Here is an 18,467-nt window from a genome sequence, read left to right on the forward strand (position 1 = left end):
CTTTGAGGGAAGAGACAGATACACAGACACAAACCCACAAATGACAAACACACGACTCAAACCGGGATCTCTAGAGCTCTGGTCAATAATTTGGGAAGACAAAAAAAGAAAGAGCCAAAAGGTTTGTTGAAGACATAGCAGGTAGAAAACCGAAGAGAGAGAGAGGGGGAAAGATAAGGCAGACGGAGGAAGAGAGAACAAACAGTACCCCGACGGGAGTGGTTAACGAGCATGAAAAATACATGAAAGGGTTATTCCCTCGTTCTGACGGCTGAGCGCGCCTGTGGAATACCAATACCTCTCTTTCCCGGCAAAACATTTCTCCTTTCACCCCTGAAAAGACTTTTTCCTTCTCACTCTGTTTGTGGCAGTGAGTATTATGTTCACTTACGGACATTACAAATACACATGAGCATCACAGGACGATGTAATATCAGCTGCGTAATTGTCGTAGCGATGTTTGCGACGTTATGCACTCGCACACACTCTACTCGGCCGCCATGGGGACGGTGAGGCAGCACACCGGCAATTTACTCAACAGCGGTGAGAGAAAATGACTCTCTTAATGCATGTGGAAATAACTATGATTACACCGCTGAGACAGCCCGCAAACACAGAGTGTGCAGAGAGTGTGTGTGTGTGTGTCATTGAGTGTGTCCGCATGTGCGTATTGTGCTTGAGGGGGTCACGCTTCAGGGCCACATGTGAGAATGAGCGCTGATCGGCGAGACGAGATGAGGTGCGTTAATAGAGGTCAGGTCTGGATGGGGATAAACCCGTAATCGCTGCATATTCATATGACCAAGGTGAGATGACAGACCGGTTTTGAAACAAATCTCTCATGCTCAACTAGCTGCATTTATTTATTTAAAATTTTTTTTTGAACATAACTAGTTTCTATTCTAATATATTTTAAATGCCATTTATTCCTGTGACTGACAAACTTCTGCTGAAAAATCTACCTAAACCTAGTTTAAAGATATGTTCTTATGTCAAAAACAGACACATTGTCTTAAAAAGCCACAAAACCATGCAAAACAAAGATATGCTGCACAGGACAGCAGGAGCTAAAACATACAGTATCTACATAAAATAATCAACAACTTAAAAACAGTGAAGATAAAATTCAAGAAGGCATCCTTCCCCCTATATAGTTGGCTAGAACAGTTCAGTCACTGAGGCGAACTACCTGTGGGTGAAGACATGGTCTTTATAATTAGAATACCCATTTGGCATATTTCACTGGCATAACATACAGATTTGGGGATAGACAGAAGCTATGATAGAAAACAGTCATGATGGCCACTGAGTGGATGGGTTGCTTTAAAAAAAAACAAGTTATTAGCGCATTGAGGGGTTTCAGGTTTGTATATTCAGGAGTTAAGAGTCCATTAACATAAAGATGATGTGATTTGCATTATACTGCATTTGTTTTTTTGAGGTGTTCACCCATCTGGGTTAATGCATTAACCGATGACAAATGCTAATTTTACTGAAAGAACAACCATGGCTGTCGAATAACGAGGCTGTCAAATTATGCTTATTTAATAATGGTGCATTTTAGTGAATAAATCAATGGCAGTCTCGCACAGAGATGAAATAAGAGAGAGGCGAGAGGAGGGGAAATAGAAGGAGTGATGCAAGATGGAGTGAAATGAAGGAAAGTCATCATGCTTGTGACAAGAACGTCAGTTATTCTGTGGTTCTTCTTAAGGACAGTGTGTGTTTGCGTGTGGGCTATACAAAACATTGTCATGTTTATATATTCTCTTTTAAGCCTGTCAACTTTCCTTTGTATCCTACCTGTTTTATTCTGGGCCTGTGAGCTGAGGGACTTTGGATGCAGGAGCGAGAGGAACCAGTGTGTATTTGTGCACTGATGCGCGGATTCACGTGTGACACTCATTCAGTGAGTGTGTGTGTGAGTCTGAGTGAATTATGAGCTCTGACATACACATACACTACACTGACAGTGCGTTTGATGCTGGTTGCATCAGGTCTTGCCAGAGTGTTTCCTGTCTCTTTCCTGTCTCAGCCAATCAGTGATCTACTGTATGATGGACGATAACGGGCAAAAAAACCCCCTACAAACAGAGGCTGAATTAACAGTTACTGAACTAAATGTACTTCCTTTCAAAATGCAGTATCCATGTGAACCTAGTTTATTAGAAGCATCCGGTTCAGTGCCTCTCATAAACTAGTTTCACAAATGGTTGGAAATGAAGTGAAATTGGTTGGGAATTTTCAAATGCACTCGGGAATTGGGCACTCTCTTCTGGCGCAGCGACACATTTCATATTGCAGAGGCTAAGAGTCAATATCTGGCTTCAAAGTATAATTCAGACCCACAGAACTCAATCTTCATCTTCATCTTCAATCTTCATTGCTGATTTGATGCTTAAAAAAAAACTATGTCGCTACTGAATCACTATTTTCTTTCACCAGGAAGCTCAAACATATTGCCTGTTCATCCCCTGGTGAGAGAGTGAATGAACAGAAAGTTAATAGTAGCTAGGCTATTTAACCACCTAAATGAGTTTTTGCATCCTCTACAACTTCATCACACAAGGTTTAATTCTGCCTCCGTTTGATCAGAAAGAGTGTGCTTTTCCTTCTTCCTTCAGCATTTTTCTGTCTTTTTGCTTGCTTTTCTTTTTTAACAGAGTTTCAATAATGAACACAAGGGTTTTATTAGCTATCAGCGTAATTATGAGTCGTGCATGTGTGTGTGTGTGTTTGTCTTAAGGCGGGGAAAGGAATGCTTCACTGAAGGGGTAACACACAACACAATGTGGCTCACTAATAGTCCATTCTGAGGCTCTGTGTGCCGGCAAATCTCATTAGGTGAAAACATGTATACAAACACAAACAGCAGCAAGAGAGAGCCTGAGGCCATGGAGGCGTGCCATTTTTAGCCACAGTCCTCCAGAGATATTAACACGAGGGAGCGGAAGACAAATAAGCAAACTCACAAGTCCCATGGAGAAATTATTTGCTGTTGTGGCCTAGTGGCTACTAGCGCTGACAAATTGAGTCGTGGTGCTCATGTGGATGACAAAAAAGCTTGAGAAAAAGCCAAAAAAGAACTCAGCACAAATATTACCTGGACAACAAAAATAGCAACTTTAGACAAAAAATAAGAATACGATGCACTAAACCACAACAAAACACAAACAAAAACCATGCACTACACATGCAGAGCTGTGGCAGGCGATGCTGGTTCGAAAGCATCCCTTTTCTTTCTCCCATGTATTAGTCTGTCTTTTCTCTAACGTCTCTGTCAATAAAGAATGGCAAAAATCCACTGAAAGCTTTTTATGCATTGCGCGACTGCTATTTGATTCATTGTGGCTTTCCCACTGAAGTGATGAATCAGTCTGCACTGAAAACTAACATTCCCCTGCCGATCCACATGGAACCAGAAGCCCACAAGTCTGAGTCTTGTGTCTCCATATATTCCATAATTAAATAAAGATTAAAACATAATAAGACAAGCAAATATTAATGACAACTAAGCTTTAGGCGATTTGAAATGAAACGTACAGTCACTCTGATGACCACAGAGACCAGACAGGCCCTTGTTATTTTTCACAGTCGGTTATCATTAAATGCAAGTGGGTCACTTTATGAAAATAAATTAGTCTCTCTGTTGATATTGTCTGATTCTTAAAAGATGTCTCATTTGCAAGCAACTGCCCTACAGGCATCTTTGACATTCATTATTTTTCTTAACACACATGAACGTCCTTTGGTCCTACTTCAAAAACATGAAGAAGGATCGCACGCTATCAAAGTAGCTCACTCGGTTATGATTGTCAGCTCAAAGTGTGACGATGATTTTATGCTGCAATACTTGGGCTTCTTTACATGTTATTAAATTTGCAAAAGGCAGTTGGAGATGTGGCCAAGTGGCTGAATATTGAGTCTTGGTTCTCGAAAGCATGGTGTTTGGGAAAAAAATGCACTATGCATGATTTACTGTATTATATCACAAAGAAAAAAAAAAAAACTAAATGTTGCTTTTTACTTCAGAACAAGAATATAATCATTTACAATGTAAAAAATGATTGTGTTGTACATGATGTTAAACATTTGTCCATTGCAACAGAAGACATTTTTGTCAGCCATGTTAAATTAATGCTGTCATCAATCCAAAAACCCCTCAATGACACAGTAAGAGTACAGTGGAATTTGAGATAAGGGTCAAAGGGAAACATTCATGGTGTTTTGGATGTAAAATCTCACCCTGAATGCCTAAATATGGCTTTTAAAGATCAATTTGAGCCATAATTCTTCACTTATAATCATAATTCATCTGTAGAACAGGAAATAAGACCGGATTGATCCAGAAACACCAATGAATGCATCGCTCACTGATGTGGGACAAGCTCCAGATGTATTCCATTATCCGAGAAATGTTAAGATGAGGAGCAGATACAGAAAGAGGTCACAAGAAGGGCAGGGTTTGTTCACACAGATCAATTGAAATCAAAATGCTTGAGACGGAGAGAAAACGAGAGCGAGAGACACAGTATGCCTTTTATTAAAGGAACAGAGAAGAAAATTAGTGAGATGGAGCCCAATCGATGTGGAGGGAGTGGACACCAGCAGTAGTTGCAGAAACGACGGTGTTCGTTTAACCGTGACACCGACAGGAAACCATGTGGCCGAATGCGATAGTGAAAGAGGAAGGATACGATAAATGGAAACACAACAGATTCGTTGGGTTTCTAATACAGCCTTCTAGTTCTCCAGATGCTTCCTGGAAAAGTAAAGACACGGATCTGCAAACAAGACCAAAAGGAGCATGTCGAATCGATAATCTCCTAAATTCCCCCATAGAAAAAAAAGAAAAGAAAAAGTGTCATCTAAAACCACGGGCCCCTGATCCCCATGGCCCAGCCTGCCAGCACGGGGGGATTAGCGTTTTGTGTTCCTAATGACAGCAGATAATGAGAGAGACGCGGCGTCTGTCACATTAAATAACAGCGTAATCCACATTTCCCCTGCATCTATTTACTGTGACTACTAATGAGCTACGTAACGAAACACCAAAATCATTCAATAAGATCGAGAGAGAGAGAGCAAACAAGGAACGGGTGTGGTGTTTGTTTGGCCTGTCTGCTTTAAATATTCAAAGTGTAATGTATAGCTGATATAGCGCCACGGTCGGCAGGAACAGATCACCTCTAGCTAAAGACTGTGCTTAGCCTTTGGGCAACTCTTTGTTTAATCATTATTAGTCTAAATCTTCTGAAAGACTCATCCCATCCAGCACATCATCTGTTTGAACTATTACCCTCAGGTCGGCGGTACAGGCGGACAATAAAAGCCAAAAAATAAATAAATTAAAAAAAAAAAAACCCCGGCACATATCCCAGGACAGTTGCAATACTAAATGAACACTGAATGTAATGTCTCTTTTGTGTAATATTCCATCTGGTTTCAATCTGAACTCTGCAATTATTCACAGTAGTGTATTCAAAAACTGCTGCAACTTTGATGAATATGTAAATATTGGTGCTTAATTTTTATTCTTTTACACACACACGCACACGGATATATACTTTCAAAAAGTAATTAATTACTATTACCAATTAAATCATCAATATTGTATTTAAATTACTTTACTAATTACTCTTACTTAACTTACTTTGAGAAAAGTTAAGCCATACATTTCAGTTGGGCAAGATGTTCAGGAAAAGCCCAACTAGTAAAATCCGTACAGGTTTATGTAAAAATAACAAATTCCACATAGCACGACTTCTTTCAAAAACTATGAAAATTATACTAATTATATATCTATATATATATCTATATATATATATATCTATATATATATATACATATATACACACACACACATATTGGTCTTCTATTTATTTGTTTATTTTAGTAATTAGTTTTAAACCTTAGTTTTTGACTGAAATAGGATTGCACATACTGTACTGTAATTACATTGTACTTTTTGTATAATGACAATAAAGATTCAGATTCTAGTCAGATACTGTCCTTGCTTCGGACAGACTTACAAATACAAACCTATACAAATTTGGAGGGAAAGCATAAAGGACAGCCAAGAGCGAGAGAGAGGAAAAAACAAGTGGATTTGAGCTGCTCATGAATCTTTTATGAGAACCTAGTGCACAAATGATAAGTGACACTGACAATGGGGCCGTACTGAGGGACTGCAGAGTTATGGATCATGAATCAATATAGCTATTATGCCCGGCTAAGATAACGCAACAAAACTTTGAGTTCAGTTAGTGACGTATTCGTTCAAAGTAAATGGAGAAATTAAATGAAAGTGAATAGCAAACCTCCTGAGAAGCAGTTTGGGATGGTTCTTGCTCTCCAGGTTCTTGTCGATGAGGTCGGACAGCAGGTGTTTGAGCACATCCGTGGCATATTCCAGTCGACCCTGGAGAGCCGTCATTATTAGCGACGCCACATTGCCACGGTCACGCATGGAGAAGGAGCGCTGCATTTCTAGCGTACGGATGAATGTCAACAAAAACACCTTGTTGTTTATCAGCTGGGCAAACAGCTTCAGAGCTTTTTCAACGCACAGCTGCCCATTACCAGAGACCTGGAACACACAACAACAACTTTGCTGTTAAATACCAAAAAAAATGAATAAGCCAACTGCAACTGTCTAATATAAATAATGCATCATTTGAATACAAACTAGAGAACATGCAACAAGAAAAATGTCCTAACCAGGTTAAATATTTTTATGGTCATTTGCTCAAGCTGGGTAGGCTCACTGGTCTAAAATCCTGTTCCATATAATGGTATATTAAATATCCAGTATGATTGCATATGATTGACAAAAAATGTGTTGTTAGGACAACTTGTTAGAGATAAGGGTTCATGAAATAATCCTCTCAACATAGACTGCAGCCCACCTCCAGCTCTCTGAGCACAGGATGGTCCTCGATGCCGGGGAATAACACTCTCATGGCATATGTGCGGTAATCCAGATAGGGAATTCCGGCCCGGTCCAGATCACTCGTCAACTCATTAATGTCTGTCTGCAGTTCTGCAAAAGCTAAAAACAAAAAAGGGAGGAGAAAAAAGGAGAGGAACAATTTCAATACACAGTTCAATGTCCAGGTCACGTTTTGCCACAAAATCAAGAAGAAAAACAATTTAACAAACGATACAAATAACCATCTTATTTGACATAGAGAAAAAATTGGCACATTCTTATCAAATTTGAAATCTGTAAATGCAAAGTGCATCATGGTAGTATTTATTGTTGTACTAGTACATGCTGATGATATATTTTCATGAAGTCATGAAGCACATTCAAATATATGTAAAAAATATATATATTAATTAAAATAACTATCATATGAAAATCACAATTAATATAATAACAATAACATTAATATTACCAAGTAATATTTAACTCAAAGATCAACAAGAATTATGTAGTAACAAGAATTTAGAAAGGAAAATATATTATTTCTTATTTTAAATTATTTCAAATATATAATACTATGAACTGGAACAGAAACTTTTACTTGAAATATGTGGGGTTTTTAAGTTCACATTAAAGGTCCAAACACAACAAAAGCTGAACCGCTGAACTGCTAATCAGCATCTCTGAAGACTTAGTTTTGTCCAGTTTGAGGTTTATATGAAGTTCCTGAAGGGTGTTGGAGGCAGACGAAGAGAGCAAACCAAAATAACCTCTCAGCCTCTCTCTATTTATGGGTTTCTCACTCACACAAACACACACAGAGAGTAAATTGCAGGCTGCTGAAGTGCTTGTCCCCTGTTGCTGGAGACTGGAGGTGGGATGTCTTTAATTGGGTCCATTCTGACAGAGCCTGGGGCAGCACTCTTCCCTTAGGGAGTTATCTATCTCTCTTTCCCGCTCTCCTCACGTTTCCTTATTTCTCTTTTCTGGAACGTTCCTTCTGCCTTCACTCTATCGTCTCCTCTCACCTGGCCTCCTCTTCATCTCGGCCCAGCGTCTCTCTCTCTGTTCCTTTTCTCTCATCTTAAACTCTCTCTCTCACAAGCGTTCATGGAGTGCAGGACTCGATCTGCCCCTTTAATACTTCTGCATCTTAAATTCCTTGCGGCTCCCGAATCAGTCAACACAGAGCTCATCCTCTCAGACCAGCTAACCGTAGGTCAGAGACAGTCTCTCTACAGCATTGTCTGTAAGAAACGGTTTTATCTCTCAGCCATCCATAAATCCATCCTGTGATGTTTTGCAATACCCAAACACAATCATTTTCTCTAACTAAAAGAGTTGAATGCACTGTCATGTTGTGTGCTTGTAACGAAACATGAGATTATTTTCTCTCAAACGAACACAAATAATCAATAACACTACATAGTGAAAGGGTGATGTCCGTGTCTTTCCCACCTTCTTTGCACTCCAGCGCGACCCTGGACTCCAGGTTGTCCATTTGCATCTGGAGTCGTTTGAGTGTGAGGTCGTTCTCGCGGGATTTACGCTTGTAGGCAATAAGCACAAGGATGACGATGATGAGAAGGAGGCCGCCGCCGGCAGCGATGCTGACAATGGCAGGAAGAGTCAGGAGGCTGTCAGAGAGAATGTTTACTGAGCCAGGGGACACATGCAGACCACCGACCTGCACCTGAGAGAACAAACCCACACACACACACATATATATATACACACATGAGAATCAATCCAGAATAAATGCACACACATAAAGATGCACACACAGAGATACGGAGTGTAAAAATATACCTTACTCTCTGAATCAACAAAAATCTTAGAAAAACACATACACAAACAGCGTGCTGAGTTTTGGGCAGCACTAATGGTAATTGCTTTTCTGTTTCTAGGGAACCTGGTGACAGCAACAAGACTGTGGCATTGCTGAAGGTCTGGTCTGCGTCTCAACAAGCGGTACAACAATAGTAAATAATGAGTGTTTAAACAGAACATTTAACGCCCTCCTCAACAGCACAGGTCTCAGATCTAGTAAACAAGCACTAAAGGGATTTTCAAGAATGTAAAAAACAACACATGAGGTATTGTTCTCAGAAATCCGACTCATTTTTTAAATCAGATTATTAGACTATTTTGTTTTACAACAACAGCAGAAAGGAAAAAAAAAAGCTATGATCTACATTCAAATGTTTAGGGATGGTTTTTGACAAAAGTCAAGAAGGCTGATTTTATTGAATAAAATACAGTAGAAATGGCAATACTGTCAAATATCATTACAATTTACAATAGCTTTTTTGTACTATTTTAAAATATACTTTATTCCTGTGATGGCAAAGCTGAATTTTCAGACTTCTTGGTCACAGGGTCCTTCAGAAAACATTCTAATATATGATTTGCTGCTCAAGAACAATTTCTTCTAATGATCAGTGTTAAAAACAGTTGTGCTTCTTAATATTTTTGTTAAAACTGATGCATTTTGGGATTCTTTGATGAATGTTTAAAAGAACAGCATTTATTTGAAATAGCAATCTTCTGTAACATTCTAAATGTCTTTACTGTCTCTTTTGATCAATCGAATCTTGCCGAGTCCTTGCTGAATAATAATAATAATAATAATAATAAAAAACACTGATAGTTCACATGCAGTTCATACTGAGACATGTTTCTGAAATCAGATTTTGACAGTGGTTTAGGTCTGGGTTGAAAAATATTTAACAGATAACCTAGACAGATTTGACGTGGATGTGATACATTTGACATACACATATTTCTGCATACGTCTTACCATGATTTTGTACTGGCCGGTGAGGTTTGGTGGTTCGCACAGCAGTTGAGATTCAGATACTGTGACTGAACAGGGAGTCTCTCCTATCAGAACAGTGTAATTAAGCTTCACTCCTCCAGCGGCCGAAGGAACCAGATTTTTACCCTAATACACACACAGCAAACATGAATGATGTTTAGATACGTTTGAAAAGCTTACACTACTAAATATCTCTGTATACATATCAGATCTTTCAGGATACATTGCATATACTTGTTTAGTAACAGTCTGATTTGCAGCTCTAAGGTCAAAGGGTCAAGCGTGAGGATAAACATACCTTTAAAATGATAGGCGAGCCAGGTTTCTGTTCCAGTATGCCATTGGTGCTGAGAGGCTCAAAGTAAGGATTGGGATAGTACATGAAGTTAGTGTTGTTGTACACTAGAAGAGCTTGCACATTATTGAAGATGAAGCCAAACTCGTCTGCGTGCTTGACTGAATCCAAACCCGGCCTGTACTCGGCTGTCAGCGAGGGGGCCAAACAGCTCATAGTCGTGATGTTCAGAACCTTGCACACCTGGAAATGACAAAGCGACGGAGAGAAATATGCTTCATTTTCATCAGCATTTTTCGAGAGTAATTGTTATTCATTGTTTCATCTCACTTCAGTTCTTTCCCATTAAGATCCCTTTGATACCATCTGTTTTCAAGTGTTTTATTGAACTGAAAAGACTGCGTGATGTATTTCCTTTTGTTAGACAACAACGGAGCTGGAGAACAAAGGAAAGAGTGCCTTTTAAACTCAAAAATCGGGAATAAACATTAACATTACACTCTTCTTATTGACTCAGCGTATCACACATTATTATGAGACTTTGTTCTTCAAGATAGAAATGAGCTGCAGAAACAGCAAAACCTGTCAGGAACATGCCTGGGTCGTCTTATTTTGGGTAAAACAAATAAAAAAATAAAAAAAATATTGCAAAGCAAGGTTATTAATATACACTGAAAATGTTACTTGATATAAAATAAACATTAAAAACATGACCATGAAATAAAATATAAAAATCACAAATTAATTTTATTTCAACTAGTTGCCAAGGCATCATTTCTCTTTTTAGTTTAATTTAACTAAGTGCTAAAATAACTAAAACTGAAATAAAATATATAGTTTTATATGAAACAAAAACACATAAAAAGAGAGAAAAAAACTAATATATATATATATATATATATATATATATATATATATATATATATATATATATATATATATATATATATATATATATATACACACACATAAACTAATTCTAAATAGAAACAAAAATATAATAGTTTATCAATGATACTAAAATAACACTTAAATAAAAAACAAATTTAAGAAATACTGTACTACAATAATGAGAATCTAATGAGAAGCATGAAAATATTAACACAACGGAAAAAATAGAGGTTTCATTTTTTGTAATATACATATAAACGAAAGACCAAATATGGTCTAGAGTTTGACTGGAACCTGCAACACAAGCAGCAAAGCTCAATGTATCCCCGAATCCAATGTGATTACATTGTTAAGCTAAAATGATGCAAACTGCAGCCCTCTCATGCCTCAAGTGTGCAACAACTGTGATCTGTACCGCATAAACATCAGCAGTCACACTTGATGGATGCACTCAAGTCTACGTGCACGGGCACCGAACCGTTCCCTCGGAGTAGCAGAGGGCAGCACTGACGCTCAAACAACAAAATTGATTGCTGTGAAACTCTGACTGTGCCGGGAGGTTTTCATCTCATTTCTTTCTTCTCCCCGACGCTCAGGGGAGAAACTTAATTAGAGCTAAATATCTTCAAAGCACGGCAGGACCGGCGAGCACCACACCTCCTCCTCGCAGCCAGAGCCGCAATCGATACTAACTCATTTTGACCACACAAACTTGATTTGCGCAAGATTGAGGGTGCATCTCATTCCATAGCTTTTGGTTCCTCATTCCTTTGCTCTTCCTCTTCACTCGGCCCTTGAGGAGTGTATAATAAGTGATATTTGTCAATTCTGAAATTGAGATGGTTTTCTTGTCAGTGATTAACTGGTATTGGCTTATACTTGCTTTCTAAATCGGTGCAATAACACGTAAACACTACGGGGTTTATTACGAAAAAAATGCTTTTGTCCTCGAGGCCAGATTCCTGGAACGAACTGAGATCTTAAAAGAACAATAACGGACAAATGCAAGCAAAACACAGCCTCTGTAAGGATTTCGGTAACATTTTGTACCTCTGAAAGATTATTTTACATTAAATATTCATTAAAAACTCGAACTAGGGATTGAACCTGCAACCTTGTGGTTATACCAGTTGTGAACATCCCCAAATAGCACAAAATATCAAGCATCTATAGAAGAACTAACCTACTACATTTTTCTAAGAAAGTCAAACATAAAAAAGTTGCTTCTAAAATTACAACTCTCAGGCAGCTGACTGAACAGCATGTAGATTTGAACAACATTTGACATCGCAACCGTGGATCTCTTCTGTAGTTACTTTACATTACACATAGTGTTTCCATGATAACAGAAGCTCTCTTGTAGCTCAGAGGGGCTGAATCTGGTTAAAAATGAATGCGATTCAATAACTCTAAAGTCACACTGTCATCAAAACCTGTAATCCCATTACAGACTCCACAGACAGCACCCCATGTGATGTAACTGAGAGGGTGCGGAGGAAATACAGATCTAGTCAAATTGTGGAAAAATTGATTCTTAGAGGAGTTTCAATCAGTCACTGAATACAGAAAAATGACAAGATACTTCCGATATAAACATTAAAATGTGCATTTTATATCTGTGCATTTATTTTAATGGATTACTTTAAAGCATTTTTTATTTATCAACATTGTTATTGTTACATTGGATCTTTTTCAGAGTGTAATAGGTTTTAAAATTAATATTTGGAAGTTTTTGGTCAGTAACATTTTTTCATCTTTAAAAAATTAATAATTTAATTCAGTAGGGGGGCAGGAAAATATTTCTATTTCAAATAAATGTTGTTGAACTTTTATTAATCAAAGGATTATGAAACAAAAAGTATCAAAGTTTCCACAAAAATATTAAGCTGTTTTTCAACTTTGATTATTATAAACATTATAAAAAAAGTTTCTTAAGCACAGCGTTAATCGGCATGTTAGAATTATTTCTAAAGGATCATGTGACTCTAAATACTGAAGTAATGATGAAAATTCAGCTTTGCGTCACAGGAATAAATCACATTTTATAATATATAAAAAAAGTTCATTTAAGTAGCAATATTATTTCTCAACATTTACGTTTTTTTGCTGTATTTCTGATTAGAACAATTGAGCATTGATATATAAATGATGTAGGATTAAGTGATTGAAGGTTGCAGGTTTGAGCCCCACAAGCGCTGATCCATGAACTATCACCCCTGTGGGCAAGACACTTAAACCAGACTACTTCAGGGATATTGTTGCTGTAGTAAGTGTACTGTTAGTCAACCTTTGTGCTATTAAATTAAAAAGCCATTCTTAACACCAGCTTAGCAGGACAATATAAGGGTCTAATGTGATTGAACTGTATGTGTGTTTCTCTGTCCTTTCGTGGCAGTGCCATGTCAAGAGACAGATGCTGTGGCCACAACCAACCTGGCACGGCCTGGAAGAGCCTAGCGCTGCCTCTGCATGCCATCTGTTTCAAACTGGCTGGATGCACGCACTGGCTGTTGTCACATTTTGTCTTGCTGTACCAGTTTGTTTCCTCACTTCCGCCCACATCAAGCTATCAGTTTTCCAACAGTGGGGAAAAAATTTAGCTTTCCACATGGTTGGATTTAATTAGCAGGTTTTAATTGTATTTTAAATAACACCTGCTGTATGCAGAAGGAAATCCAGATACTGAGTGGGTCAAAACCAAATGTTTTTTCTTTTTTTTTTTTTTGCTGTACTTCAGGGCCTGCACCAGACTAATAATATCTGAGTTCCTCTCCTGTCCTTCCATGGCCAGGCTGCAGTAGCTGCAGGTATTTGGCTGTGGAAATAATTGGGATCCTTTTCTGTCTATCTGAAATAATTGGATTCAGGTTCTTCCATGGACTGACACATGACTCAGCACAAAGCAAAGTCTACCCACCTAAACTAATGAATCCAAGCATCTCTCTTCTGCTCTAGGACAAAGAGTTGCATAGAGCTGGTGCTCCCAGGCTAGAATCTGTCTCAAGTTACTCAATGAAAATTTTACTAATGTCTCAAAGGGATAGTTCAGCCAAAAATGAAAACTCTGTTATCAGTTACACATCCTATTTATCTTGTTATCGGTTACAGTCATTTGTTCCAAACCTGTATGACTTTCTTTACCTTTGTGGAACGCAAAAGAAGATATGTTGAATGTTTCAACTGTTTTTTTTTTGTTTTTTTTTCAAAAAAACAAAAGACAGGTTTTAAATGGTTGCTAAAAATAGGACTATGGCTCTGTAGTCAATGCTGTTAGGGTTAGGGTTTTGAGTTGCTGAAACAGGGTTGCCAGGCTTTCACAACAAAATGGAAAATGCTAACTTTAGCCTGATAGCACTAAAAAGTGAATGTCCCACCCTCTCTGCAATCGCCGTCCAAAGCCACGGCCCCTGAACGCACACACACAAACACACATCAGTTGACCAAAGACAGCATTTCTACAATACATGCATGTCACGTCACACACATCATCTGGCAGGAACGAAAGTCACAACATTGTGTGTAATGCTGAGACTGAGCATTTTGATTGGACGAACATTTCTTGGTCCTACACCTTCAACAGAATACATAAATACAGATAAATACATTTAGACCACTTTATGATTGCTATCGGGAGGTGAAGAGAATGTTTCTGAAGACAACCACCTATTGCACCTTTAATTAATATTACAAATTAAAAATTTGTCACTCACAGAAACCTTGCACACTGAGTCAGATGTGTTTTAATTAATCAGTTGTGAAAAAGTCTTCAGGATGATTTTATTGTCTCTAGAAATATCAAGTCCATCCAATCCTTTGCTAGTGATACTGGAGCCACTTAATAAAAAGAAATTTCTTGAACTAAGTGTGCATGGATTTTTACAGTGTGCAAATACCTTTAGACTAAATAACTGCAAACTGACATAGGAGATGGTAACGACGGAGCAGAGCTGCCCACCAGCTCTGAATTATGCCCTTCGTTTTTCAAGTACATGCGCATTTAACCATACAATGGCAAAAAATTAGACGGCTGGAAATAAGGGTGAATGTAGAACAACTATAAGCATCTGCATGACTGTAGAAAAATGCCTTTGGCTCTGTTAAATGCTAAGATGCTTTTATCATCCATAGTTCATGTTCTTCATGTTGTTTTTTTTGCAAGCGCACTCTTATCCGAGGTATCTGGGGAGGTCTTTGACACTGATTGGTGGGAGCGTCTGATCGCTTCGTTTTAGAAGGAAAAAACTGAAGTGCCTTTTTGATCGGGCTCAGATAGCGGCGCGCAATGCTTTAGAAATCCATCTCCAGACTTCATTACCGAATCTCTCCGCCGGTGCACGTGTCAAGCGTTTTTTTTCTTCTTCTTCTCCTCCTCGAGAGAAGACAAAGGTAGAAAAACTAATCTTTTAGCTATAATCAGGAAAATGATTAATGTCTCAATTGCGGGTTGGTGACAGGTACAGCAGGATGCACAAAGGCAATTGTCTGCTGGTCGTTCGGCTTCTGAGAACCCCGCCAGGTAACGGGAGGGGAGGAGAGGAGGAAGAGAAGCAATTTGGGGAGGAGGCAAATGACAGTTTGAAGGCTGCCTTGACAGGTGCTCGGCTCTGATTGCCAGACTCTGCGGCTGTTTTGTTCCCCATCTCCCTCCCCAAAAATACAGAGGAAAACGGGGGATGAAAAAATAAATATGTTATAAAAATGCAGGGAATTAAAGCCAGTTGAGTCTTTGGTGATCATGCCTAAAAGGCGAAAGCCAACCTTTCTCTGTCTACCTCTGTTTTTTTTTCAAAAAAAAAACAGAGGTTTGTAAAAAGTAAGAAAGTGAATGAAAGAAAGAGACAGCACTAGCACCTGACACATCAGACGGCGCCCACACAACATATTTCAGGAGTCCCTTTAAGAGCTCTGGGCTCTGTGAAGCGTGGAGGAATGCGGGGCTTCTGTCACTCCTCATTGCGCAGTCGGCATCTCTTTTACTAAAAGTGACTTCCAGGAGAACTACCCGCACACGGGTACATCTGTACAGCTGGGGACTGAAGTGCAGTTATGCTATTGGGAACAGAGAAAGGACGACTATAGCAGTTTGCTTTCACCTCGGTGAAGGCAGAGAATGTGTGATTAGTGCTTTTCTGAACACTTCCACACTTGAAAAAAGTTATACACATATATTGCTTGAAGATATGCAAACAGGCAGAGACCTTTTGTACATTTGTACTTTTTGGCTCTTAATTTAGTTTCATTATGGGCATTTTCCATCCTCTCTCGTTTACTTTAAAGGAATTGTTCACACAAAAATGTAAATCATGTGACCCACTTACTGTAGGTCTAGGGTGGGGTAAGTGTGTTAAATGCATATATATATATATATATATATATATATATATATATATACACGTGTACAAACATATACTTTAAATTTACAAAATAATACAAATGAATCAAAGCAGGATAATACAATACAATAGAAGATACGAGACGCCACTGGCTTTCTTTCTGTCTGACCACACCGACCAATCCTATTCCATTAATTAAACTTGGACCCCCTGCAGAGGCAAGTAAATTGAATTTGTACTGACTCCTCAGCCCTTGGGCCTTATTAATTTTGGAATGTCTTTATGCTGACCAAGCCGTTCTGTCTGCAGTTCATCTTCCTTTAAAACCCATTAACAAATACAACCCTTTTTAACTGGCCACAATTCACCAATAGCACATTGTATCAAGCTGATTTTATGCTGGATTCTGCAAATAATGCTCAAAAATTCTAGTTCAACAAAGGTGGTATGAGCAGAGTAAAATGCTCACATTAAATGCCTCATCCGCATCACTTTGCCAGACTGAATAATTCAGCAGGGTACTTAGTCGAAATTACAGATACACAGCTTGAAAAAGAGGTCACGCAGAGGCTTGTGGGTAGGAGACATATGAGATTTCTGGAGCTGTGGCATTGAGTCACGACGGATCCCACCTCCGTGGGTCAACAGAAAAGACAGAAATTAGTCTAATGCATCCCAAAAAAGGTAGCGCACAGATACTGTGATCCTCTCTCTTCTGAAAGTCACCGCTAATTAACTCAAACCTGCATACAAAGCATCCCACTTCCTAAGGTTGTGCATCCCCAACATCTCGCATCTCAAACTGAGATTATTTGGTTTCATCATGTTGGCTCCTGAGAGATATCAGCCCATACAAGAGAGCCGTTCTCCCAGAATCCCCTGAGCTCAGGTAACTAAGGTCATTTCAAAAGTGAGGGTGGATAATTGAGGAACCACCGATAACACAAATGAAGCTACTCACATTTACAGATTCCCGCCCGCCGTACTTGATCCGAATCCTCGGCTCCTGTATGGCATCCAAATTAGTCCCGGTCACCACCAGAGGTGTGTGTCCGCTAAAAAAAAAACACACAAGATGGCATGAATGGGAATAGGGTGAACGTAAAAACTTTGACACAGAAATAACTCATCTCCACTTGAATCAAACATTGCCCTTAAAACTTGCTTCTTTGTGATGCTTAGAAGATAATAAGCTTTTGAGAAGGTCCTGATTAAAGAAGCTTTTAACTGGCTTCAATTGATTTAATCAAACATACTAGATGCATCTTTGAAAACACTAAAGGAACAGGAGCAGCGGTGATTCTGCTTAGCATTCTGGGAATGTCCACGGCTTGATAAAGCACAACAAAAGAGCCGAACGTCTGGGAGTGGAATGGGTGAGGAGCTCTAGCTCTAGGTGTTTCAGTTGTTTACTCTTAAGCACTTCATTAGCCAGGCGCCGCTCGTATGCTGTTCTGTTTAGTGTGTGCAGCGCTCTGGTAAAACAGATACAGCATTGTGACCCCATCTACTGATGCCCTAGCATGGGGCACTTGCCCCAACTATCCCTTTACATCTTCAGAGCTATGAAAGAGCAACCTTTGCACAATACAATGTTTCTTTGGTGGGTATGATAATATGTTATGTATCTATGTGTTAGATCAGGTGAAAATACTTTCTTTCTGCTTTTCTCTATCTCTCTAACAGCTTGCAATGAACCTGTAACTCAGCACCACTTATATAACCATTCTCAGCACATTCTATTTCTGTCTCAGTTTGAATACTGAATACTTTGATATGAATATGTTAAAGCTCTGTATAATCAGTCCAGTTCTGTACAGTGAAATACACCAAGGGATAGTTCACCAAAATTATGATATCACATTCTTTTTTCTTTTTTTTGTCCATTAAATAGTTACAGTCAGAAATGAGACATACTCTACAGACTGTGCAAATGTATTTTAAGACTTCAGCAGCAAGAAACAGTTCTATTTGAGATCTCAGAAGTGACTTATAAAAGCTTTACTTTCATAAAGCCATCCACATGATCACCATGACATGGTGTTCATTTTTTATTTTTAAAGACGAAAGGATTTATCTGAATGCAAGTTAGCCATTTTTTTAATTTTCATGAATAACACAACAACCTACGGCCTTGAGCAAAGCTGCTGAACTCCATTCAGTGAATCAGATCAATTACTTTCAGGAATGTGTCTGATATCC

At 38.6% G+C, this 18,467-nt stretch overlaps 1 protein-coding gene across 1 annotated transcript in view; it reads right to left on the minus strand.

Annotated features, from left to right (window-relative positions):
- The window catches only part of LOC128011457 (plexin-A2), a 198,170-nt gene that overhangs the window by 22,681 nt on the left and 157,022 nt on the right, over positions 1–18,467 (minus strand). Inside the window, exons 17-22 of the mRNA XM_052593893.1 lie at positions 17,227–17,320; positions 10,045–10,284; positions 9,729–9,872; positions 8,387–8,621; positions 6,909–7,051; positions 6,321–6,589 (exon numbers count right to left, since the gene is read on the minus strand). Of these exons, the coding sequence (XP_052449853.1) occupies positions 6,321–6,589; positions 6,909–7,051; positions 8,387–8,621; positions 9,729–9,872; positions 10,045–10,284; positions 17,227–17,320 (1,125 nt within the window). The remainder of the gene's footprint in view (positions 1–6,320; positions 6,590–6,908; positions 7,052–8,386; positions 8,622–9,728; positions 9,873–10,044; positions 10,285–17,226; positions 17,321–18,467) is intronic.

The sequence above is a fragment of the Carassius gibelio genome, chromosome B23, assembly GCF_023724105.1.
Source record: "Carassius gibelio isolate Cgi1373 ecotype wild population from Czech Republic chromosome B23, carGib1.2-hapl.c, whole genome shotgun sequence".
Lineage (NCBI taxonomy): Eukaryota > Metazoa > Chordata > Actinopteri > Cypriniformes > Cyprinidae > Carassius > Carassius gibelio.